The sequence below is a fragment of the Balaenoptera acutorostrata genome, chromosome 11 (genome assembly GCF_949987535.1).
Source record: "Balaenoptera acutorostrata chromosome 11, mBalAcu1.1, whole genome shotgun sequence".
Lineage (NCBI taxonomy): Eukaryota > Metazoa > Chordata > Mammalia > Artiodactyla > Balaenopteridae > Balaenoptera > Balaenoptera acutorostrata.
The window spans coordinates 35420130-35441418 of NC_080074.1; the positions used below are offsets into that span (position 1 = coordinate 35420130).

Below are 21289 nucleotides of genomic sequence, written 5' to 3' on the forward strand. Positions count from 1 at the left end.
GAGAAAGGAGATGAGATATAATGCAAACAGAAATGGAGAAAGGGGACAATGCCAAGGTGATGGCAGTGTTGTTCTTGAGTTGTTTGAGAGAATGTACACACAAATATCACAAATGTTTACCACTTCCTGAATCTGTTTATGTTTTTCCTTATGTTTGGTGTGGCCCACTCCATTTCTGCTCAACTCTAAGCTCACTTTTATCCAATGTTCCTGGTCTCTCCTATTGTAAGGATGTGGGGTCATTTACATTGTGCAGTGTAGTGCAGTTATTTGGGATGCGCCTTTCTCTATAGTAGATATAAGCTCGTTAAAAGCAGATATCGTATGTTTCATTAATGTTTGCGTCTGATGGGGTTCAGGCTAGGTTGCCACAAGATGTGCCACTCCAGCATGCAGATTCCTTTGAGCTGAAAAAATGAGAGCCCAAAAGACTCAGGAAGAACCTTTGAATTCCCCCCTTACTGCCTAAAAGAATTTAAGATAGGACGCCTGTCCCAGGAAGGAGCTATCACCACTGATAACTATAGTCAAGTATTAGGTGTGGTAGACAGGAAGGAACCTAGCCAAGCCCATTTGATCAAAGTTCTCTCTGCGTCCTATATTGTCTTTGGATGACCCAGCAAACATTTGTTTACCAAACATTAACTCTTTTTATCTTCCTTTGAATTATTTTACTTCCCCTTAAAGCCTCAGATCCCTACCTCCTTCTTAGTCCAGAATAATATATATATATATCTCACCTTGCCTTGCTGTCTTTGGAATTCTTCATATTTATGTGGATTTCCTGTATGAAAATAATAAACTGTTTTTCTCCTGTTAATCTGTCTTATTTCATTTTAATTACCAACCAAAAGAACTAAGAGGGGAAAGAGGAGAAATTTCCCCTCCCCCAATATATCCCTTAATGTCTTTTCCCTTAATATCAAATGAATAAGTAGATGAATATGCCAACAGAAGAAATTCTGTATAAGACAAGTTTACAGGGATGGCATGAAATTGTGTATATAATTCTATAAGCAATAAAATAAGGGATGCACTTCAGTCAGAGAGGGAAAAAGGAAGAATTAAGAAAAAGGGTCTCAAAATTCTACTTACTTACAAATGAACCGAGTAAACATTATGCAGTGGGGTATATCTGAGATCAAAGTAGATTTTTGCAAGAAGGAAGAAGTTAGCTAAAAGAAAATGTGTGTGAAGCCCTTGTGTACTTTACAATTCTTATACTTCCGGAAATATTAAGCTCTGAAAGGTCAAGAACAGTCATATGTTTTACACTCTGTAGAAAGAGTTTGCATCATAAAAATTAATAAGAAAGGGCCTTTGGTATTTTAAATATTTTTCCTTATTAAATATTATTGTTTTTCAACTTAAAATTTTACAGGTACCCACAGAATATTGGACATAGAGATCCAGGATCCATAAGACTTTATCACCTTGAATCAAAGATTTCTTTGATATCCTCCTCCATCTTTTATTCCTATCAACTAACATATTTTTAAAAAGAATTAACAAACTTACCAAAAGGGAATTTAAAAAAATACCACTGCCCGCACTTTCCAATGCCTAAGAATAGCAAGGTGGTAAAAAGAGAATTAGACGATGAGGTTATTGAGTCTGTCAAAGACCTTCTTTCCAATGAAGACTCAGCTGATGATGCCTTTAAGAAAAGTGAACTAATTGTTGACGTCCAAGAAGAGAAAGACACAGATGTTGAAGAAGGATCTGAAGTCGAAGATGAAAGACCAGCTTGGAACAGTAAACTACAATACATCCTGGCCCAGGTTGGATTTTCTGTAGGATTAGGGAACGTGTGGAGATTCCCATACCTCTGTCAGAAGAATGGGGGTGGTAAGTTTCTGTTTTCTGCTTTTTTTTGAGTGATACATTGCTGAGCAAATTGCAGTTGATTATGTCAAATAGCCCCTGTTGTTGCTGTAGTCTCACTATTTTAGAAACTATGAATTCCACTGTAAAACTAGGGAGACACTTTTGCTGGAAGTAATTTCAGCTCTGTTTTCAGATGAGGTTTCCATAGGAGCAGATGGCTTGCTATGAACACTCAAGGATTGCTTAAGGTCATAAATTCTCAAATTCTTTCTGTGGATGCTATTAACATCTCTAAATTACTGACTTTTCTAACCAGTGTTCCATCCCTTGTGCCTATCAGTTATTCACTTTGGAGAAAAGTCCTCAAGTTTTTGATATGAGACGATATTGGTAAACAAGACAAGGGAGAATTTTCTGTCCACAATTTATTAACTCTGAATTTTAAGTTGTTCCCCTCTTCAAAAAAGCAAAAAGTACATAAAATTTAGAATGATTATAGTCTTCAAATGCTGACCAGAACTTTGTATATCCTAGTAGAAGGAATTTAACCAGATACTTAATATAATGCCAGAAAGTCTTCATCCTTAGATATTAGCATCCTTAAGATGATAATTAGCATTCCTAATTTTAAACATATTATCTAGATCAACATGATATTTAGCTTTTTGTATTTGTGCATATAATTACCAAGTGTTATTTAGTGAAAACTGTCTTAAAATCAAGAAAATAAAACCATATACAAAAGAATACATTGTTCATGTAGCATACAAGCTCAATAGTACACCAAAGTCAAACTGAACATTAAGTTAACTAACATTTGGGTTATTAAATTAAAATAACTTTAATATTAAAATTTACTTTCTTTACCATTACTATCTTTACCATATGCATATATGGAAGCTGTTCAAACAAGTGTGATTAAACACTAAATATTCTGTAAGCAGCATTTCAGCACGTAAAGGAAAGACTGAATATTTTGGTCTTTGATTCCAGTTTGTGATAGTTTTGCTGACGGGATAAAAACATGGTTTTATTTTACTTTTGATGTAGTTACAACCTATATATCAAATGAAATAATAAAACCATTCATATGTGAAATGGTTTCTTTTCAGTCACTAATAGATAAAAAGCTAAGGTGTCATGGTGAGAAAATATGTTTAAGGTCTTGCTTAGTTAATTCAACCAGGGACAAAACAACAGGTTTGGGGAAAAGTAGCCTGTCTGACAAATCTGCCAGAGAGGTAAGAATCAGTACATGAGGTTGGTGATGCACTACCCATCACTCCACTGAAACAGCAAGCTCCTCTAGCTAGTCTTTAACATCACAGATGAATTATTTATTAAATCAGCTACAAGCAGCCATGTACTGCCCTGCTTTCTGTTTCTCACAAATCATCCCATTTGCAAGACTGGCAGAAGATGAATTCTGATTTCAGAATTTTCACCTTATGAGCCTAACTGGCGATACTATTAAGGAAGACCGCTATCTTGGCTGAAAACTCAGGTTGCTTTCCATTTAATACAGTATTTGTCTTGGTGGAGAGCTCTAAAGGATTTCATAGTTAGTAATCAGTTGTTAGCAAAAATGGTTCCTCCTCTTTACTTTCTTTCATATGTAAAGAGAGTCAAGATGCCCTTCCTAGTATTGTTTCCTATCTTCTAATTACAAATGCTAGAGAGTTACATTATAAAACACCAATGGGCTTTATCGTTTCAAGATGGCTGTTGGAGTTCAAAAGGCAGTACTCAGCATGCAGTATGGCATTGAGCTGTCTAGGTATTTGACTGTTTAGTCAAACAGTCTCAGTTTACCTAAATCTTATTCATCATTTGAGGCACTTTATGAGTAACAGAATAAAAAGTAATAGACCAATATAAGTTGATTTGTCTGAAGATATTACTGAAAGCACAATGGTTAAGCTTAATAAGTGTTATAATGTAGGAACTACCAGCTCAAATTTTGAAGTCAGTTTGACTATAAAGCCTGGCTCTTTCCCACATTATCCAGGTGACCATTCACAGGTTAACTTATTTCTTCTGGCTGAATTCCCACACCTGTACAATGAGGAAAATAATGGTACTTGCCCCATTGGATTCTTGTGAGGAATAAATGAGTAACTACATGTAACGTGGATAGAAATGTGCCTGGCAAATAGTAAATTCTCAGTTGTAGTTTAGCTATGACTATTTTTGTTATGGAGGCTCATGTTAGAGAAATTTGAGTTGGAAGAAAAGGCCAGGTATCTAATAGTATGTCATGTACACATAACTGAGGAAATGCTCCCAATGAGTCCAGTCTTAATTCATTCTTTTTTCTCCTAGTCATTCACACACACATAAACCAATTCACACCCCAGGATTTGAGACGTGTTAAAATGCACTTTCGGTCCTTCAGGAAACATGTTCAGGTCATTAGTGCCTGAATGTTATTAATCATTTTAGAATTTGAATTTTGATAATTCTGTTTTATAATCTCATGCATCAATGCTTTACATTGCATACCCCTTTGTAGATCAACTCATGTCTCAAAGACTGAAAATCAGCTGTAAGAGAGTAGAGATTTTCTACCAACCACCATGTTAAGGGAAATTTTTTTTTTTAATTCAATTTCTTTTTTTAAAAAACATTTATTTATTTATTTATTTGTCTGCGCTGGGTCTTAGTTGCGGCACGCAGGATCTTTAGTTGTGGCATTTGATCTCTTAGTTGCGGCATGTGGGATCTAGTTCCCTGGCCAGGGATTGAACCCGGGCCCCCTGCACTGGGAGCGCGGAGTCTTAGCCACAGGACCACCAGGGAAGTCCTGGGAAATTCTTGTATATAGTAATTATTTCAGAGATATATAGATACTGAGATAAATGATTTGAAAAAAAAATCATTAATATTTACTTCTTCAGCAGAATAGGTACCATAACAATTTGAATAGTTTCCAAAATCTATTCAGTACCATTAAACACTTTTTTAAAAGGAGAAAATATAATAAATGGCCTCCACTTTAAAAAGAGAATTAGTACCATCGATTACATGACCTACTTGGCAGTATCTGGTTGGACAAAACTCCAGACAGGAAATCTGAATGTAGCAAGTCCATTTTAGAAGTCATTTAATGAATAATTTGCATATGTATTCTCATGTAGAAATGAGTACAGGTTTCACATTTGACTTTATCAATTAACAGAGTCTAACATTAACATTGTCAAACTGTTCAGTACATTTTAAAGTCACTAATCATATGTCTTAAATTGAAATTTAGCTGTAAAATAATATATATATTTTTTAAGTATGAAAACTTTACTACAAGGGAAATAGCACATATATTTTACAATAGCTATTAAATATCTCAGTTTAGTCAGTCCTCCCTACCCCTTAACAGAATTTTGGAAAGCAAAAAATTACTTGTTTCCTGAAGTGAACTTTTTATATGATATATATATATATATATGGGAAAAAATGACATTTGTCTGTGGTAGAAGTTCTTTTTCTTTTTTTTTTTTTCTCTTTCAGTCTAAGCAGCCATTTCTTCTTCCCTGTTGTTAGTTAGGAAGAGTTAGTTTTAATACCATAACATCCCATTCATTTTGATTTATCAGATTTGAAATGCATGATTTAGATGAGTTTGAATAAAATTTAATAAATGATTTCATTAACGTCGTATGAATAAGATTTCCAGGAGTTTGTGAAACCTATTTGAGAAAATAATTAATTTTAAGGAAGCAATTATTTTTACGAAAAATAAAGGTGGTTTACCGTTTCAATAAAATGAAACTAAAACTATTCATTGATACCCTTACCTTTTCAATAATTATTTTTTATCAGAAACTCTTTGTAGCAGTCAAATTCAAGTTTCAAATACCAGAAAGCTTAAAGTAATGAAACTGCATTTTCTTTAAAGTCCTTTGTAGTTATACTATATAGAAGTTTAAATATCATCTTTCATGAGATAATCAGAATTAGTGTATTCTCTGCTGTGACTGTTGAAAATATAATCTATTTTATTTGTTCTTGTCTCTGTAGGTGCCTACCTTTTGCCATATTTAATACTGCTTCTGGTAATAGGTATTCCCCTTTTTTTCCTGGAACTTTCTGTGGGTCAAAGAATTCGGCGAGGAAGCATTGGTGTGTGGAATTACATAAGCCCTAAACTGGGAGGGATTGGATTTGCAAGTTGTGTAGTAAGTTTCCTGGTATGGTATATGCCTTATACTTTTTACAGGGTTTGTAATTATATAGTTTGAATTTAAATGAAACCTTTGAGTGTGTACTTCTACTCAACTCTTTAATCATGTTTTAAAAAAACACTACTGGAGCTTGCAGTAATACACAAAACAAGCTGTAAATTTAAATGTAGTTCAATCTTGTTAATGCATGTTCTTAATGTCTATGAGAGTCATCATTTTAGAAAAGATAATGTGTTTGAAATAAAAATAAAATGAGGAGGTTTTTTTTTAAAGTATTAAATGGGTTTTATGCATTTCATCTCATTGTTTCAAAGGAAGGGGCATGAGAGGTTTAATGTAATCACACTATTTTATTTTGCAGGTATGCTTTTTTGTGGCTCTCTACTACAATGTCATCATTGGCTGGAGTTTGTTTTATTTTTCTCAGTCTTTTCAGCAACCTCTACCTTGGGATCAGTGTCCTTTGGTGAAAAATGCTTCACACACTTGTAAGATATGTACCATGTAGTGTTTTTGTATCTAAAGATCATACAGTTGGTAAAGGCAGGTGCTTTCAAGATTTTTTTTTAAAAATAATGTGGAAAAATCTTTCAAAATTGTTATTATAACAAACTTTCCTTGATATACTCAGAAAGATAGATGTTTGGCATCATTTAATTTATCTAGCTCTTTCCAAGTAATTTTATTGTGCCCCATGATGTTAGGGTAAACAATTATAAGCCTTCAATTGTAAATTTTGACAATATTTTATTCTGTACATCTTTATTGATGCCTTACATTTTCATTAAAATAAAAAAGAGGACAAAAAGAATTTAGATTGAAGGAATTGTTTTTATGTCTTGGGTTGTTTTTCTATGGTTTTCTTATCATTTATTTTTATATCCTAGAACATAAAGAACAATTCCCTAGCGCTGTCCAGTAAATATAGAATGAAACTCACATATGTAGTCTAAGATGTCCTAGTAGCCATATTTACAAAAAGTAAAAAGGGACAGGTGAAATATTTTATTTAATCCAATATATCCAAAATATTAACATTCCAACATATAATTAATATAAAAATTAGTTATGTAATAATTTACATTATTTTTCTCACACTAAGTCTCTAAAAGCCCCTTTGTACTTTATATTTACAGCACCAGTCACTCCAAACCAGCTCTGTTTCAAAAGTCACACATGGCTAGAAGCTAGCGTTTTCGACAGCTCTGCCCCCCAGGAAGTCAATCAGATAATTCTGGGGGCAGAAGGGGCTATAAACCTAATACATTTTAATCACCTTGATAAAAATCTCACATATTCCTATTTTAGAAATGTGTAATAAGAAATGTCAAAGAGGATTCATGTCTGTTGACTTTTTCACATTTTTGCACAGTTGAGGTTTCATTGTGGATTTAAATGCTTCTGTAGAGTAGTAGTACTTTTCTAGGAAAAGTTAAGAATTGATTTACAGGCTTACTGGGGGGAAAATGGCCTCATTATTCTTTATAGTCTGAAATGATTGTGTTACCTTTCTTTCTACAGTTGTAGAGCCAGAATGCGAAAAAAGTTCTGCCACTACCTATTATTGGTACAGAGAAGCACTGAATATTTCCAGTTCCATTTCGGAAAGTGGGGGCTTAAACTGGAAGATGACCGTCTGCTTGCTGGCTGCCTGGGTTGTGGTGTGCTTGGCTATGATCAAAGGCATTCAGTCTTCTGGAAAAGTTAGTATGTTAGAGCCCCTCCTGCTTCTGCTAATCACCTCATCACCATTCCTGGGAACTATCTCCCCCACCCACTATAAATCTGTGTGGGCAAACTGCAAGTAGCACTTTACTCTCAGCAGTTAAAGATTGGTAAAAAGTGGTGCTTTAAACAATGTATTTAAATCAAGGAAAGGACATAAATAAAGATATAAGTGTTTTATAATGAAATCTAAAGTCGTTTATAATCTTTCCCTATTTTATCAAGATCTGTTTTGAGCTTTTTTGTCAATACTTAAAAGTCCTTTCTTGTTGCTGGTATTCAGCTGACCTTAATGTTTTTAGTTCTCTGATTAGTTCCAATCATGGAAATTGGGAAAAGTGGTAGAATAAAGAATTTGTTTATTTTATTTGTGTTATATCATTCATTTTTCTCTACTATAGGTGCTCTAGGGAAAAGTTGCATAAAAGATTTTTAAATAGTCTAGTGTGGAATGTTTCTTAAAGATATGAACATTAGGTAGTTATGATATATCTCAACAAGGAACTCAGAGTAATATAAAAGACTAAAGGGCATGCCTGCCAGGGCAAATGGAAAATTTTATAAGGCTGTGCTTGAGAAAGACAGTAAGTGAATTCTAGATACCCCAGGAAGTCAATCAGATAATTTTTTAAAAGGATGCATTAGGAAAGTAATTGTTATTCACTATTTTGCTTTCATATTACATTTTTTCCCATTATTATTGCCATTGTTTTAAAGCTCTCTACTTCTTTTGTTTGGACCATAGCAAGAATTAATTTTGGTTCGTCTTCTCTCTGCCCTTTAATAACCCACCTCTACTGTTTTTTCTTTCCAAAGCATAGATCTGATCATATATCTTTCCAGGCTAACATATTGCCACTTAACATCATATACTAGTAAGAGTGGGAATAGTAGTAGTAGTAGCAGCAGCAGTACTAGTGGTAATAAATGATGACGATGGAGATGATTCTGATAATGATGAGAACAAGAACAATAACAGAAGGCAAAATTTATTACATGTTTACTTTGTTCTAGGCACTGTGATAAGTGCCTTATATACTTTATCTCAATTAAATCTTAAAAAAAAAAGAAAAAAAAACAACTCTAAGAAGTAATTGCTACTCTCAGACCTGCTTTACAGATAAAAAAACAAGTTTGAGAAAACAGGTAACTTGCCCAAAGAATCATAGTTAGTAAATGCTAGTACCTGGATCAAACCCAGCTCTGTCTAAATCTAAAGCCCATGTTATTTAATTGCAACACTATAACGTCTCTCACTGTGGTATATTTTTTCCCACCAAAAAGTGAACTCTTTTAGGCGAAGTCTGTCTAATTCATCTTTGCTTCCTGTTACTTCATATTTAATTAGAAATGTTTGACAATTTTTTTAAACTTGTTATTCACAGCTGATTTTACATTTACCTTCCTGATGGAACTTCTATACCGTTTTTCCTTTGTAGAAATGAATGTGGTAGATAACACCATATTCTGTGAATGTTAGTGTATTCTGTGATTAAGTAAGTTCAATTAATTGGTTCCATTTGGTGTGTCTTCTACGACGTCAGAGCCCCATTACAGTCAAGTTATAAATAAAGGACTAGATTCCTAAGCCAAATCTAACCACATTTATATGCTTCCTAAGGTAATGTCATTTGATAGAACGAGAACCAACTATGGTCAGCCAGAGAAGTCCAAAAATCTCTCTGCTCAAGTCTTACCACCACATTTTATTTCTTCTTTGTCTGAGCATGTGTCTTATCATTTAAAGAAATATTCATCCTTTTCTTATCACAACATTGGGGATGTTTTTCTTATGTCGTGTAATATAACTTTATCTGGAAAAATTTAATACAATTTATAGACTACATGTAGTTTATTATTTCAACGAGAAGGCTTCAGGGAGAGGGTAGCTTTTCAGCAGAGCTTTGAAGAAAAAATTTAGTAGGCACAGATGGGGAGAAAGCTGTGAGTAATATGAACAAAGTTATGAAAGTCTAAATTGTGACAATTCCTCATTCTGAGACAATGAGCTAAATATAATAAGAAATTTATTAGGAATAAATGTAAAGCTCTGTTAGCCTGCCAAACAAAAAAGCTTCCAAATAAACAATCACACAAATGCAGTATAGAGATATATGGTTTAAGGGTAATGAAGTTTAAGGGTAGTATGTGAAAAAAAAAACTTAGAGAATTTAGCAGCTGAAAGAAAATTCAACTTGTGATATGCCTAACCAAAACACACACACACACACACACACACACACACACACACACACACAATGCTAATTTGAAACTGCATGAATTAAGACAGGAGTATGACGGTGTCATTCTCCTTTAGGTCAGGTAGGCACATGCCAGTTGAACCACACCTGTAATACTGGATTTTACTGAAATCTTTATTTTCTACTTTGTTATGGAAAAGAGCCATCTCAGCTTTGTGATCACAGTCTTCCAATAGTTGAATAAAAAGAGGAATAAGCCTTATTCTGTGTGGTCACAGAGAACAGGACCATGATCAAATATTTGGAATTATGCAGAGTGGCGGGATGGTGGTAAATCTTCAAGGAAAGGAAGACCTTTCAGGAATCAAGCCTGGCAACAATGAAATCAGTTGCACAGTGGCAGAGAGCTCAGCACTACTGGAGGCGGTCCAACAGAGGTGGTATGGTTGCATGTCCCTCTGTTAGAGCCTCTATGCAGGGGATGCCTGCCCCAGGGGAAGGATAGAAATGAGAAGCTCTAGGCTTTCTTCTAACTCTAATATTTTCTACTAGTACTACTTTGCCATTAGTACTACTACTGTGCTAAGTAAGTACTCTGCATACATTAGCTTGTTTAATCTTTCTAGCAGCAAGATGATTTGCATGTTCTTATCCCCATTTTACTGCAAAGTTAAGCTTAGGAAAAATAAATTATTGGCCAGAATTAAACAACTGATAAGTGGCAGAGTTAGAACTAGGCTATGAAATCCTCAGAGAGAATGACTCTTTCTGAAGGTATGTTTAAAGTAAACATTTTAACATGTAAGAGAGAAAAACAACTAAATGATTTCATATATTTTCTGTTTTTCAATAGTTGAGTAGAATGAAAATATTTTCTTGCAACATTTTGAGTGATAAACTTGTGTCTCTTACTGAATATACTTGCTGTGAAAGGCATGTCAGTTTTTAAGGCCCAGGGAGTCTTAAAATCAGCCGAAGAAACGTATTTCATTGTTTCACTTCCAAGTTCTTAAGAATAATACTTAAGGGTCATTCATCTACTCACTGAACACATATCTATTGAGCACCTACTATGTGCCAGGCACTGCTCTAGCTCAGGAGGTACAGTGGTGAACAAGGCAGACAAAATACCTGTCTTCATGGAATGTCCATTCTAGTGGCAGAGGCAGACAATAAACAAATCCTAAAATAATATCAGGTAGCAATGCAAAAAATAAAATAAGGAGAAAGTGTTTGGGGTAGCATTTTACATATAGTCAGGTAGAATTTAAACTATTTTCAATAATATTACTCAACTGATAATTTTATTATTATGAGACCCATATGATTAAATAAAATGAATTTGTGTTTAAAAGCACAACATGGATACCTCTGTAAAATGCTGACCTAAGACACATCTTTAAATCTCAGAATTTAATGATTAAATATTTGTCCGTTACCTGCTCACAGAAGAAAAAAAATCAGGTGTGAACCCTACCTATTACTACTTAAGTTTATAAGTGTTTAAAATCTTGACTGTTACTTTCCTCCATGTTACATCCAACATGAAATTTTCCTGTTCCTTTTTGGAGGAAGCTATCCTTATCTTATCAGAGTCTTATCACTGAAGCCAGATGAGTATTAAGAACTCAAATATGTATTGAATTAATAAATGAAATTTGAAATGTCTCATCATATAATTAGTACCTAATTTTTAAAATACTGTAAAATAAAGATGAGGGTTTTTTGTTTGTTCCTTTTTTTTTTTTTTTAGGGAATGTGTACAGAAAGGAAAACTTCCTATGAATTCTCTCTTAATGTACAATATTTTTGAGTATCTAAGAATGTGCAAAGGTTAATAGCCTACCATCTTTATCCTCATGGAACCCATAATTTAATGGGTGAGACAAATAATGACAGCAGAATAAACGCAGTAAGATGTACAAATAAAAAGTGTCTGAGAGTATAGAGCACAGAGGCAGTCACTGAAATTAACCTGGAATTGGGGGAGGGCTTCACAAAGCAGGTAACTTTTGGGCTAGAGTTTGACAGTTGAAGAAGAGTTCACCAGAAACTTCAGAGAGAGGACATTGAAGGCATGTAAAACAGCATGTGCAAAGCCCAAAGTCTGCTGAGTAACCCCGTGTGACTTTTACATACAATTTGTTTAGCTTGTGGGAAATGAGTCTGGAAATGTAAGTTGATTGCAGGTATTAAAGTATCTATGGACACTGGTAAAATGACTGGCTGTTACTTAACAAATGGTGTGAAATATTTGAAGATTTTTAGCAGTTCATTACACCATCAGATCCTTAGAAAGATCTTTCTGGTAGCAGGGTGGGTGATGAATTTCAGGGATGAAGAGGAGAGCTGGCAGGGAAAATCGAGAAGCAAAATGAGGAGGAAGCTAATAGTGAAAAGTGACACATCACTGAGGATGAAAACGAAGGGACAGATGAAATTTGGAGTCAGTTGGACTTGTTGGTCAGTTGTTATGGGATGTGGGGAAGAGGACCATATTCAGGTGTGTTAGAGTTGTTTAACCTGGGCAAATACACATATAGGAAGAATCATTTCTTCCTTTAGCTTCTAATTTGAAATTATATTTAAAATATACTGAGGGTATACCGTATTTATTGGAAAGAATCATAATCAAACTATCCAGATTATTTCAGTGTGCAGCCTTCATTTTCACTTTTAAAATAAATGCATTAATGGAAGTCCTTTAAGTCATTTATAAGGCAGCAAATTTGAGTTCTGTTAAAAAACAAACAAACAAACAAAAAGCTATTGTGCAAAGGTGAATCCATGCTTCTGGTTAGCCCCAAGATTTGTGAAGAATCATAAAATGAATAGCTGTAATCAAGTGAGATCAAGGCTACTTGAATAGATATATAGTAGACCCACAAATTTAAAGAATGCTAAAAGTAGGCAGAAAGAATGAAAAAAAAGTACTCCATCTAAAAGCATTCTGATAAAAAGAAATCAAGAAATGTGGATGAATGGATGCAATTTAAAAATTATACCATTTTGAAATGATCAAAAAATTATATTTCTTTACAACTAATTAAATTAAAATATAATTATTTTTAGAAAAATGCGGGTTTCTAATTATGCGGAGATTTTATTTGTAATATTAATTTTTTCTTAGAATGCTTAATATAATAAGGTGTACAGAACAGTAGAAGAGGGGCAAATTATTGTGTTGACTTGACTATTGTTTGTCTACAGTTACTATAGGATTAAATATCTCTAACCTGCCTGAGCCATCCTCTGCTATGGCAGGTTTTTTCTCCATTCTTCCTACCCTTCCTCCATTCCTTCCTCCACAGATAAGTATTATATACGTACTATGTGTTAGGAACTCTGTTAGGTATTTGGGATTTGGTAGTGAACAGGAGAGAAAAAGTCCTTGCCCTCACAGAGCTTATATTACAGTAGAGGAGATTGAAAATTAACAAGTAAACAAGATAATTTCAACAGTGTTAAATGCTGTCAAGACAAAACAAAATAATATTATTGAAGGTTCATGGGACATAGAGGAGGGCAGATGGGGGTATATGGGATGGGAAAAAGGCATCGCCTTATTCTGAGTGTTCTAGGTAGTCTTGAGAAAATGAAGATGAGACGTAAAATAACAAAGAGGAGCGAGTCTTGGACAGATGAGGGAGATGAATACCTCAGGCTGAGGGCACAGCCTGCTCTGGCCCTGAAGCTCAAGAGCTTGGTTTCCCTCGGGGCTGAAGCTCAGCTGGGGTTAGAGTGGTGGGGCGGGCAGGTAGGCAGTCTAGTCTAAGGCTTTGCAGGACAGAGGGAGAAATTCGCATTTTACTCCAACTGCATTAGAGATCCCTGGAGTGGGTTAAGCAGGGAATGAGATAACCTGAGTGGTAGCTTGGAAACTAGAATATTACAAATAGTGCAGAACACTACTTCTGGATGTTTGACTTTAGCAAATGGATGGGTGGTGGGAGATGGAGATGGGTGGGGACAGCTTTGGGGGAAAATCGGGAAAGTTTTGGATACCACATGGAGATGTCAAGGAGGCAGTACATGTCTGGTTAGGACAACTGCTTTTCTATGATAAACATTTGCTTAACTTTAATGATGAGACTTCTGAAGTAGAAAGTAAAAATCTCTACACTATTATTCAAGTTCTGTAGGAGCCTTAACAGGACCACTCTCTACTCCAGAAGCTTTATAGAATTATAATGGAACTTTGCTTAATTAACAACAAACAAACAAAAAAAGGACTTTTTTTTTTTTTTTTTGCTACCTAAAACAATAAAGTGGAAATTTGTTAACGAATTAGTGTCCATTCATTTCTCTTAAATATTGCTTGCTTTGTGAACTGCAAGGAATCAAAACTATTCAAATTACACCATACCTATGGACTATTTAAAAGGGGTTTAAATAAGGAAAATGTTCTTATGTTTTGTTATATCTCAAATAGAGTCTTAACTAGTCACATTGAATCAAGGCTATTAAGCCACTCTGATACGATGGCTATGCAAGGTATTAAAAGTATTATTCATCATATTATAAAAAGTGTCACTTTCACGGTATAGAACAGAACACATAATATTAACTATGAAAAAGAAAATAGTTGTTAGTATGTCTCACCTTTTTTTAATCTTTTTTACTTTGCAGATCATGTATTTTAGTTCTCTGTTCCCGTATGTGGTACTTATATGCTTCCTAATCAGAGCACTCCTTTTAAATGGTTCAATTGATGGCATCCGTCACATGTTTACCCCTGAGGTATGTACTGTATTTCTAGTTAAGGCTTATGATCACAAAAGCCTTATGTTTATTGTTAAAATGTTCCCACAGTTAGATTTAAGGGATAATTGTTCTAACCTATGTGCACTAGACTATTAAATTATAGCTGTTATGTTAACCAGCCTAGTAAAACCGGAGCTTTTGGACATCTATAATTATATCCATCTCTCTCCAATTTTAAAGGCCCCATTAGTGAGTTTCACTATTTAAACTTCAAAAATTCCTATTTTATAATAAATTAACTTCCTATTTTTACACTGGTACATTTTAGAACTTTTCAGTCTTTACTCTTCCTCCTCTATTTCAGTGGTTCTTAACCTTTTCACATGGACCCCTTTGAAAAAAAACTGGTAATGGAATCTTCTTACCAGAACAAATAATGAACATATTAATTTGCTTAGTGTCTCAGGAGGTTGACAGATCACCTAAAATCCATGGACCCAGGTTAAGAACCCTATTGCCCTCTAAATCCTGTCTCAGAGAAATTCAAGGTTTCTTACTTTGTTTCGTTTTGCCGTTTTGTATTTTCTAGAATAGTACTTAACATTAGTGCATTTGGGAAGTTCTGTAACTTTTATAAATGCGTATGCATTTTAGGAAAATTCTCATTAGGTTTTCTAAAAGGCTAGGAACTTAGACTCCGTTGTTTAACTTAGAGCTGACTTGATTAATCAATCCTTGTGGACTTGTTACACTGATTTGACAGGAAAAATCAAGTTTGAGGTGTACATATATTTTGGTTATACACTGACATTACACTTCACATTAGTTTGCTAACTCTATCATAGGCAGACAACGAGTTATAAAAACACAATTTCAAAATTAGCTCAGAAATTGGAAGTTGTCTGAACGATGACTGTGCAGCCAAGCATGGTGCTGAGAGATGTGGGCAGAAGATTTTAGCCTCCTTGGAACTGTCACTCCTGGCAGCTGCCTTGATACTGTGTCACAGAAGCTGTGTTCTTTGTATATCTGGTTCCAACGTGGTGTTCATTCTCGAGTAGCAAAAATGTTGACACTGTGATCTGGTTTTCTCAAATAGTTCAAAAGTTCTGTTTATCATTTAGAGTTGTTGGAACTCCTCAGTGAAAAATTAGTTCAGATTTATGAATTTCAGCTACATTATAATTTAAATCAGCCTCAGATGGGCCATACTTAGTGACCAAAATATTTATATTTGCAATATCAAAAAAAAAAAAAAGTTCTCTGAGTTAAAAACAACTAGCTTTGTTGTGAATTCCTGGAATATCACCTTTCTCTGTGTTGGCAATTGTTTGTGACATAATTCTAAATATTTAATTTAACTAGATACTTTAGACTCTAAATACTTTGATATGATGCTTTTACATGGTCCCCGTATTTAAAACTGCAGCAGTGTTAACATTTTAAACCAGAACCTGAGATAACTATTAAAATATAGTTAATTATTTCTTCAGCTCACTTTTCATGGACTGTTGATAAGATTCTGTATTAGGCCACTGTAGGATGATAGTTAATATAATAACGATAAGAAGTTGTCAATAACTTTTTAATTTACATTATTTATGTAAGGGAGAAAGTACCTAAGCACACGAAATATTCCCAGTGAAGGGAGATTTAGTTCCTGAATTGGAAAAAAATCAGAATGTCTTTATTACATAGGTGTTGTCTGCCATCTAGTGGGCAAAGTAGAGATAGACAGTTGAATGAGTGTATTTTACTAGATGGGTATCAACCGTAGGATGGTAATGTAGCAGCGATAGTCAGTAAACAGTATGCATATTTTAGTTAATTGCAAATAAATTATAAATATAATCATGATTATGTTTCATGATAACATTGCACAAATTTCAGTAATAATCACTAAAATTAATTGAACAACATATCCTAATGTTTGAGAGCTTACGCATTTTGAAATCTACCTGTGTTCATATGTCAGCTCTACCCCAGAAGTGCTGTGTAACCTGAGGCAGGTTACTTAACTTTTCTAAGATGCAGATAATATTAGCCACAATTTCATGGATTTTTGTGAATATTAAATGAGGTCATCCATATAAGGTGCTTATCAGTGTGCCTGCCACTATAGTCCATATGTTAGCAATTATTGAGGACTTTGAGGGCGGCAGGCAATGTGATAAGTAGTACATGTCTTGTTATTCTCATCTTTCAGTTGAGAAAGCTTGAACTCATAGTGGACAGGCCACCTGCCCTAGGTTGCGCTATTTTTAGATTATTAAATGGCAGAATCAGGATCTGAAAGTGTCTATGTAACTCATGTTCTTAACCACATTTGGCATTGTTCCCAATAAAGGCAATTTCATTGCAATGGTGAAAAGAGATAGAATACCAATTTAAACACTACTGCTACTGAAATCAGACAACTGTTTATTGAGGTCTGTGCCAGGTATGGCTAATATTAATAGTTCCATTTAAAAGGTTTGGTTATATACAGTGATAATTGCTTAAGAAGTGAAGCACAGTTACTTGAAATATATGTTCAGCACAGATTCCAAACTTTAGAACTTTGGATCTGAAAAGGTCTTAGCGATGATATGGTTGAATTTCTTCTGTTTTCAAAGAAAAGGCTTTCAGGAAACTACTCAATGAATGAATAATACCTATCTGAATATGCAAAGTACAAATAGTTCAGCTCTACCCAGCTTATAATTATTATCTGCTTTGGCTGTTAGACTTCACCAGAAAACACAAAACTTAGGGTATTTGTTAAACAATTATTTAACTTTTAAGGCTAACTGATTTATTTTGCTTTGGAAAGAAAACAAAGACATAAATAAGAATAACTGAAGATATTTCATTTCTCTCTCAAATACTCCTTTGATGACTTGTCTTAAAGATATTTAAAAATTCCCATATAAGTATTTTCTCCGTGTATTTAAGTAACATCTCCATCTAAAGTTTCGATAGTCTATAGCCTTTCTTATTCATATTCCTTGTATTATTCCTAAATGAAAAATTTGTTCTTTCTACTTAAGAACAGACTATCCCCCTGTTTTAAATAATCTTTGGGTGCATAAGTGTCATTATGATGTATTTAAACAATAGAACCGATTCCTTGTAGATTATTCTGAAATAATTTTTTTGCAGCTGACTTATATTCTATTTAATTTTAAACAGCTTGAAATGATGCTGGAGCCCAAGGTCTGGAGAGAAGCTGCAGCTCAGGTGTTCTTTGCCTTAGGTCTGGGATTTGGTGGCGTCATTGCCTTTTCAAGCTACAACAAGAGAGACAACAACTGCCACTTTGATGCCGTCCTGGTGTCCTTCATCAATTTTTTTACTTCTATCCTGGCAACATTGGTGGTGTTTGCAGTTCTGGGCTTCAAAGCAAATGTCATAAATGAGAAATGCATTGCAGAGTATGGTTGTTAATTTTCTTTAGCTTTTGATGGCATAATTATGTTTAAAAATCTCCTTCCCAAACCCATGTGTTCATTAATGTTGTTTTACTTTTCAGAAATTTGGAAATGATCATCAAACTTGTGAAAATGGGCAACATTAGTCAAGATATTATTCCCCATCATATCAACTTTTCAGCTGTTACTGCGGAAGATTATCATTTAGTTTATGACATCATTCAAAAAGTGAAAGAAGAAGAGTTTCCTGCTCTTCATCTCAATTCCTGTCAAATTGAAGATGAGCTAAATAAAGTTAGTAGGCTACGTTTATGTGATAAAATAATTCTTATTAACTTAAAATATACATTACCCAGAAGACTTCTTTTAGGAAAATGATCTTTAAAATGCCTGTGGAAGATCATGCTGTTTCAAAATTCACATTCTTTATTTCAGAGAACACATTTTCTTAAATCAAAAAAGTTTGTTTTACTTTGAAAAGTAGTTTCACTGATTAAGCCACAATAATTTAAAATATGGATATAAATTAGGTGATTTTCATCCCAGAAAATGAAATTAGTCTGGTACCTTTCCTGGTATAATATTTAATACAAAACTTGAATTACAATTATCATTTACATATTGTATGGTTGTTTGGACACATGAATGATATTTGCCCATCTTAATAATTGTGTTCAATAAGTCATGATTAAGTCCTTTTTCTAGCCACTGTCATACTTTTTAATAAACACGACATAGGTGAACATGAATAAATAGCCTTGCATTAATTGTCACCCTCTCTTTACATTGGCAAAAAGGAAAAAATAATGGAGAAATTGGCTGTTAATCACTTGCTTTAAGATAGCTAACTGTACTTGAGGCTAAACATAAAGAATCACGTGCAGGAAATTATGGATGAAGCCATCATTAACATAAAAATCTTGAATTCTGTAAGGAAAGATTTAATTACTAACTTACTCTTAAAGTTCTTTTAAAATTTTGGTCTATCTGCTGTTCTTATGAGATAACACGATCACCTTGAAGTTTGTTTAGAGGCACAGTTTCGTAGGAGACAACATGGTATCAGCATGTTTATCTCCAGTAACTCCCCTGCATTATTCAGAGTTCTCCTGCCCTTTGCAACTGATGTATATAGCCAGCACTTCATATTGCTCTGTATTAACGTGGCCATTTTGTATATCTTACAGGCTGTTCAGGGGACTGGTTTAGCTTTTATTGCCTTTACAGAAGCAATGACACATTTCCCTGCATCTCCCTTCTGGTCAGTGATGTTCTTCCTCATGCTGGTAAATCTAGGGCTTGGCAGCATGTTTGGAACCATTGAAGGGATCATCACACCCATTGTGGACACATTCAAAGTGAGGAAAGAAGTTCTCACTGGTTAGTTTTTATGTATTTGACTTTTCATTGAACTGATGTGGGCGGGCTGTTTTACCCTTGGTGAGAGATCGGAGATGGAAATAGGAAAAGTGTTTATTATTAATGTCTACTTATTAATAATACTAGTATTTGTTATTTAGGGATTTATTTATATAATATGCAAATGACATATTTAATACAGATTCTATTAATTATTAGTGATCATTTATTCTATTACTCTTTATTAGGAATAATGTCATTATCATGAATTACCGGCACTAGAACAAAGTCACAGAATGTTCATGTATAATTTTGTATTCAACTCAGATAATTATAAAAATAGTAGTTCAGGTCATTGGATTTTCCAAAAGTGCATAGCTGAAATTGATAAACCTAAATTGAGTTCTCATATAAAAGAGCAATTGTAGCCTGATAGAAGTTAATATATCTAGGTAGGAAAGACAATAACACAATTTATCAATACTGATGGTTGTTAGAAGTCCAATCTACAAGTAGTTATTAAAATACTGGTTGTGTGTTGCATCGTCCTCGCATTTGAGGGATATCAAGGATATAAGAGAAATTACAACAGAGATACAGAGATATAGGAGAGCCTCTCCTCTAAAAAGAATAGGACTGATAGTTAAAATCAAGGTGGGTAGATAAGACTTGTACCATGTAATATACTGATAGATAGCATGATAGGGACTTTGCCTGTTCTACGAATTAAGATGCAGCAGAAGTCATCTAAATATATGAGGGAAGTGTCAGCGAAAGCCATGGAAATTGAATTAGAGAGGGGAGGGGTCTTCTCAGGGGTCAGAGGATAAGTGTTCATTTACATAGCCAAATAGAGACAAAGGAAGCAGCGAGGAAGCCAGCCAGACCAGAGTGCAGCAACAGTGTTGGTAAGTGATGCAATAATTAATGGGAAAAAATATATAGATGATCTTAAATGCTGGGCAGTGGTACACAAGCTCCCCAAGGCTGTTTTTAGCTCTGAAAGATTTAGTAATAATTTATGTGTAAATAACTCTCAAATACATATATATCTTTATCACTCACCATTCTGCTAAGTGTGTGTGTGTAAAATAATTTCAGCAGTTTGTGAGATATTTACATCTAAATATCTTTAATTCAGCTGAACATAAATGAGAAATGTCTCTATCTTTTCCTGAAAGTCAGTCTCTACTTCTGCAGTTTCTATTTATTTTAAGGCTATCAATACCCTGCCTGACATGCAGACTAAATAACAGTCATCTTTGCTGCTTTCCTCGTCTTTGCCCCATATCCCAACCCTCCTGTGGTAAGAGGGTTTGCAAAATTAAGGGGAAAACAACAGTGTAGAGGGAGAAACACACATGTGAGTATTTGGTAACTCCCAGTGGAAGACCTTTAGGTCAGAGTAAAGAGGAATATACTCTCTACCCCCCTGTTACCTGTATTCTGGGATCATACTTCTACTTTGAGTCATGTTTTATATACTTAGATTAAATGTTACCCCATCACCTTTGTCAGATGTTTTCATCTCCTCTGATAGGACAGTAGGACTTAGATAAGTGACTTACTCATTATCTGTTCCTCTCACATCGTCAGCAAAACTCTCAGTGTCTTTACCACCTGGAATACACTTTCTTCCTATCTACCTTATACTATAATGTAATTAGGAGAGAGTGAGAGTGACACAGGCTGTGGTTCAAATCCAAGCTCTGCTACTTGGATCCTGAGACTTTGAGTACAATTTGCTGTGACAAGCATTCAAATATTTCAATATGCGTTAGACTCCAAGTGAATGCTACTTTTCCTTTTCTACATGATATGTTTATATAGAATATTCACTTATGTACGATGTAACTCATACCACTAGCATAGCGCTTACGAGATG

General features: G+C 34.3%; 1 protein-coding gene across 3 annotated transcripts in view; it reads left to right on the forward strand.

The window, feature by feature from the left end:
• Positions 1 to 21289, forward strand: part of SLC6A15 (solute carrier family 6 member 15) — a 47332-nt gene that overhangs the window by 17961 nt on the left and 8082 nt on the right. For all 3 annotated transcript variants that reach the window (XM_007165931.3, XM_007165932.3, XM_057557675.1), the window contains exons 2-9: positions 1382 to 1848; positions 5842 to 5999; positions 6367 to 6493; positions 7527 to 7708; positions 14561 to 14671; positions 17807 to 18048; positions 18147 to 18339; positions 19233 to 19425. In XM_007165931.3, coding sequence (XP_007165993.1) covers positions 1560 to 1848; positions 5842 to 5999; positions 6367 to 6493; positions 7527 to 7708; positions 14561 to 14671; positions 17807 to 18048; positions 18147 to 18339; positions 19233 to 19425 — 1495 coding nt within the window. In that variant the 5' untranslated portion in view covers positions 1382 to 1559. The remainder of the gene's footprint in view (positions 1 to 1381; positions 1849 to 5841; positions 6000 to 6366; positions 6494 to 7526; positions 7709 to 14560; positions 14672 to 17806; positions 18049 to 18146; positions 18340 to 19232; positions 19426 to 21289) is intronic.